The sequence below is a fragment of the Mustela lutreola genome, chromosome 4 (assembly GCF_030435805.1).
Source record: "Mustela lutreola isolate mMusLut2 chromosome 4, mMusLut2.pri, whole genome shotgun sequence".
Lineage (NCBI taxonomy): Eukaryota > Metazoa > Chordata > Mammalia > Carnivora > Mustelidae > Mustela > Mustela lutreola.
Genome location: NC_081293.1, coordinates 64,448,583 through 64,461,172, shown reverse-complemented (window position 1 = coordinate 64,461,172; position 12,590 = coordinate 64,448,583). Strand labels below are relative to the sequence as shown.

The window sequence follows — 12,590 nt, the reverse complement described above, 5'->3', positions numbered from 1 at the left end:
CAGAGAGAGGAAATGTGTCACACGTGGCTTTGGAAAGTTTTAGTAGGGAAGCAGCCCGGTGTGTATGAGATGCAGAGGGAGTTGTCAGTGATTGGTGAACATAACCATTGGGAGATGAATGGCTCTGTAAGCTCATACTCATGGAAGATGGAGAGGTCTGTAGGGGAGCGCCTGGCAGGGGATCTGGGGAGAGCAGGGCAGTACCATGCAGTGCCCTGATGTGAGCAGAGAAATCAAGTCAATACTTTACCAATAGCAGTGAGGCTTCTTAAGTACAGATGTTATGTGGGGAAAACTGTCAAAACACCCTGCAATATATCCAGATTTGGGAGTGATTAGCATGCGCAACTATTTCTTCCAGGCCCGTAACTGCATGTTTAGTAGGAAGCAACATTTTAAACTGGTCTACCCCCACCCTCCAAAACTGAGGCCAAAGCAATGCACACTCTTAAGGGCAGAAAAGCCAGATCAACGTCCCACCAATGGCACCAAACCCTGAGACAGATAAAATTTGAGCCTTCAAAATGGTTGGTTCTTCGATCATGATACAAATATCACGGGGGACAGTGATCCTGCTATAGAAGGTTCTGGGATATCATCCAGTAGAAAGGGGCTCTTTTTCATTCAACATCCCATTTTCTCTGCTTAGCAGTCCATGCTCCCTGTAGGATATTCTTACATCTCACATAATCATCAGAAAAAGTTGAATGCATGTGAAATTGGGTGAAGCACAAGTAATTTATTAGAAGAAATAGTTTAAGCAATCTTATTTAACTCCTGGTCAATGAGAGCAGGAAGCACTGACATAAAGAAGGCTTGCTTAATAGGAGAAGGTAAAATTGTGGCAATAAATTCCCTCCCAATACCACCTCTCATTCTCATTCCTCTTTGGCTTTCCCTGAAGCTAAATGACCGAGGAACTTTCCATACTCTTCACTTTTTCTCCTGAGAGCAAGATTAGTTGTAGATAGAAGCAAGCCTCCATGTCAGCCTGAATGCCAAATGGGAGGTCTCTGGGATTAACCTCCCTGACTCTTTTGAAACAAATGTGACTAGCAAGATCATTCCACCAGAATAGGAAAGGGAGTTTACCCAGACCTCTCAGCAATCCTCCTTGAATCAATAAAGGTACTTGTAAAGTCAGTTATCCAACAGCAATAAACAATCATTCAATCACCTCTTCCAGCAACATTAACTGATAAAATACTATATACCGGGTACTCTCCTAGACACTGAGGTTATAGCAATTAGTTAAAGACACAAATCACTGTCCTTGTGCTTATCTTCATGCACATATTCTGGAGGAAAACAGAGACAACAAGCAAGAAGAATATGTAAGCTATGTGGTGTGTTGGGTAGTGACAAGTGCCAGACAGGAAATATAGCAGGGAAGGGGGACAGAAATATTAGGGAGCAGAAGATGCTCCTGGACTGCGGAAACGAGGGAAGGCCTCACTGAGCAGAAGACACATCAGTAAAGACCTGAGGGAGGTGAGGGAGCTAACATGCTGCTGTTTGGAGGGAGAACACTGTGGAAAAGGAAAGAGCTAGTGCAAAGGTCCTGAGGCAGGATGTCTCCCTTAGGATGGGGCGGGGAGAAGCAGCAGCTGAGATCGGAGATATTGCTGGACAGAGGTAGGTAGGGTCTCCTGGGGTTGTGGCTTTTAGTTTGAATGAACTGGTGAACTGTTAGGGTTTTTGAGCAAAATGACATGATATAATCTATGTTTCAACAGGGCTGTCCCACTGCTATAATGAGAACTGACTAATTGGTCATGGGGGAGAGGAGGGGGACTGTCGGGGGTGAAAAGGCAGAAGGATGGGACCAATGAAAAGGTAACAAACGTGAGAGATGATATGACTTTGGCCTGGGAGCAGCTGTAGGTGGTGAGAACTAACTGGTCGCGTTCCGTACATATGTGCGGGGTGGTGGGGTGGGGTGGGGGAGCGGGCAGGGTTTGCTCAGGGGCCGAGAGTGGGATGCGAGCAAGAGGAATCAAGAATGGTGCCAGAGTGCTGGTCCTGAGCAGTCCTCTCTCCCCGGTTCTGGTATGGACATCTGAAGCTCAGCGTTGCTAATACTGAATTGTACTTATTTGTTGCTGTCTTCCCCGGTGGACCGAAAGTTTCCTCTTCAGAGAGTCTGTCCTGATCCTATTAGCTCCTCTTTCCCATTGTGTGCCACACCATTGTTTGCGACAAAAGAGGCCCTCAATGACTGTTTAGAGAATAAAAAGGCCTTATAGGTATGGAAAGATAAAAGATGTAGATGCGAACGTGTCCACAGTTCTAAAGTCTAAAGGAAATGAGGTGAGGCCCCAAATAAGTCAGTTAAGGAATACATTAGGGTCTTGATAAAAAGCTAAAAGCAGTTTGTGAGCTATTGTATTTCTTCAGACAATGAGGGCTGAAAGCCATGTGATATCTCTGGTATACGGCAGAGATTAACCAGTTAATATGTATTTCTAAATTATTGGAATTTATCTAAAAAATCCATTTACCCCACCTCACGCCAAGATAATAATGGGTTAATGATCTCTTCATGGAATTAGATTATCTCCAGAAGCAAAGGAAGCATAAAGAAGCAGGCCGGTTACTTTCGGTAAGTAACACAGAATTCAGGCTGAAGGGAGCACCCTCCATTTCTCAGCCCATCTTGTTTTTTATTTTTTTAAGATTTAGTTATTTGAGGGAGAGAGAGCTCGTGGGAGCACAAGCAGGGGGAGGAGCAAAGGGAGAAGCTAACTCCCCACTGAGCAGGGAGCCCAGTTTGGGGTTTGATCATAGGAATATGACCTGATCCAAAGGCAGACGTTTAGCCACCTGAGCCACCCAGGTGTCCTGACCATCTTGTTTTAAAAAAAAAAAACACAAAGCAAAAACAAAAACAAACAAACAAACAAATTCAGTCAACTAGCCAAGATGATAAGTTGAAAAGACAATTTGCTAATTTGCTTTATCTTTCTCTAGTTCAGCACTTGGTCCTTCTGACTATATTCTCTAGGCTGGGGACACAGGAGTTCCAGGGAGAGAATAAACTGGTGGAATGATTTTGGACACCTAATGAATGGCCAAAATTAAAAGTTCTTGATGGGATTATTGATAAAATGCATTAAGAAAAATATCTGTGAAAATGTCCTGTAAACTTTACAGTACCAATTATTGTCAGACAAACATGATTATGGGTTCCGAAGTCACCAAGGATATATATATCTCGTATGTTGCAACTAGAAAGAAGGACAGAACATTCTCATCAAGAGAGGTTTTCTTCTTGGCTTCCCAGCTTGTGTCCTTTATTGAAATGTAACTGCTGAAAGCTAGTGACAGAATCATCCCCTGAAGACACTGCAGAATTACTCAACAGTCTCTTTCTTCTTACCACTTAATTTAAAAGGGAAAACTGTATGGGCTGAAATAGATTTCTTCGTCAGAATATTCCAGTAAAGAAACACCACAAATTGGGGTGCACCTGGGTGGCTCAGATGGTTAAGCGTCTGCTTTCGGCTCAGGTCATGACATCCAGGTCCTGGGATCCAGCCTCACGTCAGACTCCCAGCTCAGTGAAGAGTCTGCTTCTGCCTCTCCCCCTGCTTGTGCTTGCTCTCTCTCTCTCTCAAATGAACAAAATCTTAAAAAAAAATGTTTAAAAAAAAAAAAGAAACACCACAAACTGATAAAAAGTCAACGCACTTAGGTATTATTTGACCCTACTTGTCAAGCTTCCAGTTAAGTAGTAATAGAAAAAAGGTAAAAAGAAGACAGAACGTAAGACATTAATATGTTGAACAATGCCTTATTGATTATTAATTATAATTATTAATTTATCATTAATTAATAGTCCCTTATTCTCTTTACCCAATTTGGTGGACTCATTGTCATGTTTCTATGGCACCTTGTGGGGCCATCAACGCTTTCCTGAACCACAAAGGGCTGTCCTTCCCAGCCTCGTGAACAGTGTTTGGGGAGCAGCCAGCATCCTTCCAGGTCCTGGAACACGAGTGACCCCAGCCATCAATCAAGTATTGTTGCTATCTCATTTGGCAATACTGTTTCCCAAGGACAAATTCATCCTAGGGACAGGGCTCGGTTGGACCGAGAAACCCCGGTCCGGAGAAACCCCGGCTTTCTGATGCTTTGTCTTCTGGTCACCATAGAAGATACACCAGTTCAGAGCAGGAAGACAGTGTGGGGACAGCAGACCGAGGACGGTACAGAGTGTGGCACATTTTTCTGGGCGCTGGAGGATCTGGCTTCACTGCAATCCTGGGCTTGAGTGTTCTGGTGCAGAATCTATATATTTCCACCAAGTTTAAGTGTTCAAATTGTTTGCATGCCTTTGGCAGAATACATTTTTGTTTATTTATTTTGAATAAGCACAAAGCAGTAATAATCCACCTTCGATTCTTCGAGTTCATGTCCTCACTGTTGGTCAAATGGATTTAAGGTGTTTAGATAAACAAATATACTAAAAAATGATGCTTATAAAGATCTTGGAAATGACACTCAGAAAGGAAACCTACAATTGGAAAATTGTAAGTATTAATACATATAATTTTGTTTAAGAAAACTCCTTCAAGGGCACCCGAGTGACTTAGTTCAGCATCTGTCTTCGGCTCAGGTCATGAATCCAGGGTGCTGGGATTGAGCCCTGGGCGGGCTCCCTGCTCAGCGGGGTTCTCCTTCTCTTGCTCCCTCTACTTTCCCTCCCCACCCCCCACTTTGCGCTTCCGCTCTTTCTCTCACTCTTGTGCTCTCTCTCAGACAAACAAAATATTTTAAAAAAGAATAATCACTCAAGCAAGGCTTTATGAAAAGAATTCACAAATCGAAAAATCTGGGGTGGAAATGTGGTTTTGGGGAGGTGGCTCAGTTTACCTCCCTCCTTTTTTTCCTGGCCTCACAGCCCATCTTTTCATTTGCTCATCTATTAAGGAGAGGCTAGGCACCAGTTTTCCATCCATCTCACCCTCACCGTGGTCCATGATTTGTGCTTCTTACTATAAGAAAGTGCAAATATAAAATTCAACCTAGTGAAACAGTTTGGGAGTTTGTTACAGTGAGACTTCCCTGTAAATACCTCATAAGATCCTGCCATGTGTAAGACTGATTGACAGATTCATGCAGGCATTCAACTAACATTTATGAAGCTCCTCCTCTGTGCCAGGCCCCCAGCACCGGAGACAGAGAGTAAACAGACAAATTCCCGTCTTACAGATACCAGGAGCCGTAGCATAAGGGCACCAGAAGAAGATGATGAAGGATCCAATTTTCAGACAGTATGATCATGGCTATGCTAGAGAGTTGCCGGGGTGCCCTGTGGAACATAAGGGAGAGACATTTCACCTGGATTCTAGAGGGGACAGGGAAGGGGAGAGAGTACGAAGGGGATTTGTGGGAGTTTGTGACTCTTGTCCTAAACTCTTAGAATAGTTGTGATAATTAACTAGGTAAAGAATAGGCGGGCAGTGGGTGCCTGGGTGGCTCAGTGGGTTAAGCCTCCGCCTTCGGCTCAGGTCATGATCTCAGGGTCCTGGGATCGAGTCCCGCATTGGGCTCTCTGCTCAGCAGGGAGCCTGCTTCCTCCTCTCTCTCTGCTTGCCTCTCTGCCTACTTGTGATCTCTGTCTGTCAAATAAATAAATAAAATCTTTAAAAAAAAAATAGGTGAGCAGGGGTGTGATGTCTAGGTGGATATAATGCACGTTTGTGGGTCAACTGGCCACAGAGAACACAGAACAGCAAATATTGTTATGTCTGGAGCAAGAGATGAGCCTGGGCAGGCAGGCTGGGCCTCAGTCCAGAGAAACAAAAAGGGATAGCACCTCTCAACCAAATGGGCAGCGACCTCACCCACGGGAAGGTCACTCCTCGCCCACCTCTGCACCCAATCCTCAGCCAGAGTGACTGAGTACGAAAGGGACAAAGTCATTTGTATACTCCCACAGGTTATCACTGCCCTCCCCAGTTCCAGAAGGAACCAAGCACAAAAGCCTACATTGTTATTATTTGAGTGAGAAATGGAGAAACGGGAAACTTTCAGGGAATGTGAAGTCCTCTATTAGGTTATCACAGGGTATTTCAGCCAATGGATCTTCTTAGAAAAAGATACAAACAGAACCACAGCCAAAGACACAGGCCCCTTGGTCAGACTGATCCACATGCCTGAGGGCTTATCTCTGGGAAAAGGGAGTCAGCCTGATTTGGGGATAATTTGATAAGTGTTCCATCGTTGAGCTTTGAGATTCTAGAACCATTCCATTTCTCACAGTCATCTATTCAGGATTTGATCCCATATTTCCCCCCTAAGTTCACACAAATGATTTGTATTCTCAATGTGAATTAACTTTAAGTTCTATAAATAATGAAAACATATATAGTCTACCATGCACATTTCCTCACATTTCATAGATTAGACTGTCCATAAAAATATTTTTATTTAAAAAATATTTGAGATATAATTTAAATACAATAAACTTTGCACACTTAAAGGGTTCAGTTTGACTAGTTCTGACATACATATGCACTCAATACTCTCATCTCAATCAAAATAACAAACATTTCCATCACCTCCAAAGTTTCCTTGTGTCCCTTTATAATCCATCCCTCCCCCTCCCTCTTCTTTTCTAGGCAACCAGTGGTCTACTCTCATCATGGATTGCATTTTCCAGAATGTTACAGAAATGGAATCACACAGTATGTCCTCTTTCCCCTAGTTTCCTTCACTCAAAATCTCTGTCTCTAATCTTTAAGAGATTGTTCCCTTTTGGCTGAGGTTCATTAAAGAGCACGATAATCATGATTCCATGGCCGTGTGTAACAAAGCATGGCTTGAGGACCACCTGCTTTATAATCATCCAGGGACCCGCTAAAATTTGCTGATTTACCTCTCCCTAGAACTCTGACATCGGAACATCCAGCATGGGCAGGCCTGCTCAAACCTGCAGTTTAGTCCGACCTCCTAGGAACAACTATTCTTGATCCTTGGTCCAGCTAGCTGTTCTTCCAGGTCTTTCTACTTTTCTTTTTCTTTCTTCCTTTCTTTCTCTCTCTCTCTCTCCCTCTCTTTTCTCTTTCTCTCTCTTTCCTTCCTTTCTTTTCTTTCTTCCTCCCTACCCTCTCTCTCTCCCTCCCTCTTTGTTTGTTTCTTTCTTTCTTTCAGTAGGGACTGTGGAATACCCATACCCACAGAAGGCTTGAACTTACCACCCTGAGATCAAGACCTGAGCTGAGATGAATAGTCAGATTTTTTTTTTTTTTTTTTTTAGAGATTTTATTTATTTGACAGACAGAGACCACAAGTAGGCAGAGAGGCAGGTAGAAAGAGAGAGAGAAGAGAAAGCAGGCTCCCTGCAGAGCCCGATGTGGGGCTCGATCCCAGGACCCTGGGATCATGACCTGAGCTGAAGGCAGAGGCCTCAACCCACTGAGCCACCCAGGTGCCCTGAATAGTCAGATGCTTAACCAACTGAGCCAGTCAGGCGCCCCCTTTCTCCTGTTTTCTATAACCTGGGCAAATCTTAGTTCTTTAGGCCACAGCAGTACACAGTACTAAATAGCTTTAGGACAGAGGTTGCAACAGCTTCCCCAGATCCTTTGGTGCCCACATTTAGAAGTGCGATTTGAGTTACTTTTCCATATAGTATGCACATTGTGAACTTTACTCCTCTTGCTCCTTTGCTGCCTGCGTCTCAAGTCTACCATCTGGGCCAGGACTCAGATGAAAAGGATTTTGAGAGTGAGAAGGACGCTTTTATCTCAGATGCAAAGTTCAACGAGGTACCAAAAAACTATGTAATCCAGATGCCTGCTTTATTTTTTAAAAAAATATAGAAAAAAAATCCACGGTGAATAAAGTATCAAAAATTTAAATAAAGTCAGGACCAGTAATAGTGCCATGCTGAACCCTACCAAGACTGAAAAAAAATAAAAGGGGCGTCTGGGTGGCTCAGTGGGTTAAAGCCTCTGCCTTCAGCTCGGGTCATGATCCCAGGGTCCTGGGATTGAGCCCTGGCATCGGGCTCTCTGCTCAGCTGGGAGCCTGCTTCCTCCTCTCTCTGCCTGCCTCTCTGCCTACTTGTGATCTCTGTCTGTCAAATAAATAAATAAAATCTTAAAAAAAAAAAAAAAGAAAGGAAAAAAAAATCAGGTCATAGACCTGTACCCTTGGGGCTAATAATACATTATGTTAATAAAAAAATAAAAAATTAAAAAAAATCAGGGATCCTATCTTTTAAAAGTTATTACTATTTATATTTTATGCCGGAGGTGAGTGCCTTATTGCCTCAGCTTAGTCTTGGCCCAGGCCCAACTCCACTTGATAGATTTCACGGTCCAACAGGCTGAAATCATCGTCTGAATGTTACTTCTGGCCCAGCGTTTATAACCTGCCGTGGACAAGAAGAGCTAATTCAAAGCACTTTTTCTAGACACATTAGATGCTTCCTACTTTTCCCCCTGCCATTAACCACAAGTACAGCCAATCCTAGACAAAGACATAAACACTGGTCACCCATAGTCCTGAATTTTTAAAAGAGCCTCAACCGAGCATTCAAAACGGGAGGTATTCATGGTGTATCTGATGTCATGTGCCTTCACTGTGAAACCAGACCTATCTTACCTAAATAGACACATACAGACCATGGCTCTGATTAATGCTGTCATCTAAAACACATACCATACCTCTCACAGGAACTGACAACATTTGAGAAAAACCTGTGTGAAAGAATAATCTGTATTAATCAATCAGTTCTGGCTGAACAGAAAATATGCCCAGAACCTGCGGGGTGTAAGGGCAAGGTTCTGGGTACGTTAGTTAAATTTTTAGGGGAGAGCATGCCGTCTAAAGTGCCCAGGGCTTCTCCTCCCTTTCAAAAAGCTCACTTGGATGTACCATGTTTACTGAAAGTGAGATCACTCATGTTTAGCTATTTAAGGAAATAAGCTGTTTGTTACGTATTAAAGAACTGAAGAGGCACAATGGCATATTAGAGCTAATGGTAGACGGGAGAAGGCTGGTCTTCCCTATCCACACAGAGCAGCATAGACATCAGCCTGGACTAGGAGTGCCCTGAAGAGAAGTTGGTCCTCAGTCACCATTTCCAGCCACAACACGGTGGAGAGGGAAGATGCGGGCTCTGGAGTCAGGCGGAACTCACAGGAAAAGTTCCAGCTTCCTCTCTCCTCGCTGACTGACCTTGGCCCCATTCTGCGCCTGTCTGCTCAACTGTGAAATGAGCCTACTTTGCAGGGTCACCACAAGAATGAAGTGGTAGAGCATCGGGCACAGGCCTGGCTCACAGGAAGCCTCGCTGCTGTTTATCCCTAACTTCCAGCCTCATAGGCTTTAGGACGTGTCTGAAGGTTATTTGATCCTGAGTCAGATCAATGGTGGAGGTTTTCGAGGAAAGGAAACAATAAAATCGGTAATTATTTATGTGTGGTGTGACTACAGGAGAGGGGCAGGGGGCCCAGAGCCCATCCTCCCTGTCTGTATTTTCCATGCCAGGTACCTAACTGTGAACATTCATCCTTGTAACGGTTCTGGGGAGAAAATCTGGAGCGACAGCCCTTTAAAAAGAGTCTGTCTTCTTGCCAAAAAGGAGCAGTTAATCACAGTCATGGTTACTAGGTACAGTTTTGTTCTTGATATTTTAAAAGATCCAGCGAAGAGCTTCAAAGGGTCATCCAAAGTGCACAGAAAGTAGGCGGTGGGAAGAAAGGCTACGAGAGAGTTGGAGTCATTTACTCCAGACAAGAGAGGGTTTGACAGATGCCAGATGTGCTCTGTGCTGGGGTGCTGAAGCCGCTCTGCTGTCTTTCCTCTCCATCCAATAGGAGAAGGACTCCTATCCTCGATGTTTTTCCTTGGGTGGATGATTTCTCTTCCTGAAGCAGAGAGGTCAACCAGGTGACACTGTGAGATCGACTTGAGTTTTTTTTTTTTTTTTTTTTAAAGATTTTATTTGTTTATTTATTTGACACAGAGAGAGAGAGAGAGAGAAAGAGCATGCCTAAGTAGGCAGACTGGTAGAGAGAGGCAGAAGGAGAAGCAGGCTCCCTGCTCAGCAGGGAGCCTGATTCTGGACTCGATCCCAGGACCCTGGGATAGTGACCTGAGCCGAAGGCAGACGCTTACGACTGAGCCACCCAGTCGCCCAAGATCTCTTCTAGTTCTAAGCCTTTGAACAAATAGGGAAAGAGATACCCAGCTCATCAATGTGGGGGTGGGTTCTAGCTACATCTGTTTATAGTGAGATTGAGGTAGCTTGGCACAGAAGAAGGAGTGGGGGCCAGGAGTCAAGCAGAGGTGGGTTTGACTCTGCTTCTGAAACTCACTCTTGAGCAAGTTATGGTTGTAAAAGAACTCAACTTTGTCCTCCGCTGTAGCATGGAAATCATCTCTGGCCTTCTAGGGCTCCTGAAAGGATTAACTGAAATAATGTTGGCAAAGCACCTAACATTTAGACTGGCACATGTAAGCTTTTGATAAATTGGAACTATTATTCTGGTTGGTTAAAAAATGGGTTGAAAAATGCCCTTCTGCTTATAGTTCCATCATGCTAGGAAAATTACAGATTCAAGTAGGCAGACCAACAGCACCTTGAACCACAGGATCCACACTGCAAGCAGTGCCTGTCCATGCCAGAGAATGTTTGAGGGGACAACTTATCAACTACCCCGGTGCCAGGAAGGAGAGGAAAAGGTCTAAGGCAACTTTGGTTTTGCTCACTATCACCACAAGAATCAAACGAATGATTTTAAAGAGGTTCCAAATACATTTCCAGGTATAAGGAATACATCACATCCCCCTAATTCGTCATTCACACCAAGCACAGTAAAAAACATCCATCAAAAAGCAGGTGTGCAAACCAAACTGATTGTCAAAAATTATAATTAGGATTTTTTTTTCCTTCCTGAAGGATAGAAAGCTAAAAATGGAAGTCACAAAGAAATTAATCAGCTCTTGCAAAGCAATGAAATGCGGTGGCCTGAACCCTATCCCAAGTAAGAGAAACTCCTATTCCTACCAGACTCTTCCACAAAATGTACTGTTTTGGTGTCACATCGATGTGGAATCCCATAATTAGCAATATGGAAAGATGCTGGAGGCTGGGACAGAACAGCTCTGGGATTTGTTCTTTACCCGTGGTGGGGTCTGCGGCAGGAGGCCTGCAGGCTGCGGAGGCTTGAAGAAGACAGAGGGAACACAAGGTACAAACAAGCACATAAACTGAGAGTCATGGAGAGCTGGGCCAGAAACACCCTGTGTCCTGACACCCCTCTCCTGTTTCCATATCAAAGGGGGAGCAGGTTAGAGCTGATAGAACCAAACACTACAGACAAGGGAGCAGAACAATGCAGTCGGAACTGATGGAGTCACGTGACCGACTGCCACAGAAAGAAAGGAAATCATGGAACAGGAAATTCAAGGAGAAGAAAGTGCCTACAACACTGGATACTAACCTCAAAACTCCTCATGACCCAGAGGACATGAAAATTAGTGTTTTACTTCCCATACCCCTCTCTGCTGAGTCCCCATGAACAAACTGGTCTAAATGGCAGTCTTTCAGCATGTGAACAACTTCTTAGGGATGGGACCGACACTTTTAGCAGCTTTTTTCAGTATTTTAGACCACGTGGATAAATGCCCGTCACAGTCTGTTCAGAGGCTTCAGAGAGCTACTGGCCTGAAGAAAGAGAGGTAACTTTAGAAATGTCTTTCTCAGTACCACGGAGGAGCTCAAGGCCTTGAGTACCTAATCCAGTCCTGTGAGGTCACATGACATTCAATGTCAACAAGGCACAAGGGATCCGTGACACCTAAATTCTAACCTTAAGATCAAATGTGTTAATTTACAATTAAGGAGTAAGAAAATGTCCTTATCTAGATTTTGATAGCTTTTAACATTCACCGAGAGACCTTAAGTTAGGGTGACAAGAAGAAATTCCTAAATACTTCAGGCACTTTGACCATGTTCCTTGTCATATCAGTGTCCAAGAATCACTGCAGGGATTTCACTGGATGTTTCCTTGATTTTTAATGTAAAATTAGACATCAGTGCCTCAGTTCATTTTGGAAATGTGCCTTGTGAAGGATTTCAGAGGTATTTTTCTTTCTTAAAAAAAAAAATGACCTTCAAATAAAAATAATAGACTTTTTGAATAACAAAGCCCAAAGCAAATAACACCAGATTCTGCTAATATGGTTATGAAAAGACCAAAGAGACCTTCTGAAGTGGGGTGGCCAAGTGCTAAAATAACTTAAAACAGTCTAGCAAAAGGTAAATAACGTACCACTCAGGAAAACAGCAATCAAAGCAGCCCAGGGCCAGAGCACACCAGAATCCTCTAGAAATCGTCCCAGTTCAGCCAACACTGGTTGTTTTCAACAAGGGACGTCCTGGGAGGGACCTAGTGTCAAGGCAGACTGCTTTTCTTGACATCAGAAGACAATACTTTTTTTTTTTTTTTTTTTTTTTTTTTTGCTTTTTCCTTAAACACAGTACAGAACCCAACACATTTCAAGGCCACGTGTTGTGGCTTTTGTTGATCTATGAAGCAGCTGCAGGTTTCAGAAAGGAAATTGTGCTC

General features: G+C 43.6%; 1 protein-coding gene across 13 annotated transcripts in view; it reads right to left on the bottom strand.

Moving 5' to 3' along the window:
- The window catches only part of RHOBTB1 (Rho related BTB domain containing 1), a 121,457-nt gene that overhangs the window by 24,887 nt on the left and 83,980 nt on the right, over positions 1 to 12,590 (bottom strand). The window contains exon 2 of one of the 13 annotated variants that reach the window (XM_059170181.1): positions 251 to 308. The exons of the other annotated variants lie outside the window; for them this stretch is intronic. Coding sequence (XP_059026164.1) covers positions 251 to 308 — 58 coding nt within the window. The remainder of the gene's footprint in view (positions 1 to 250; positions 309 to 12,590) is intronic. 13 annotated transcript variants of the gene reach the window in all.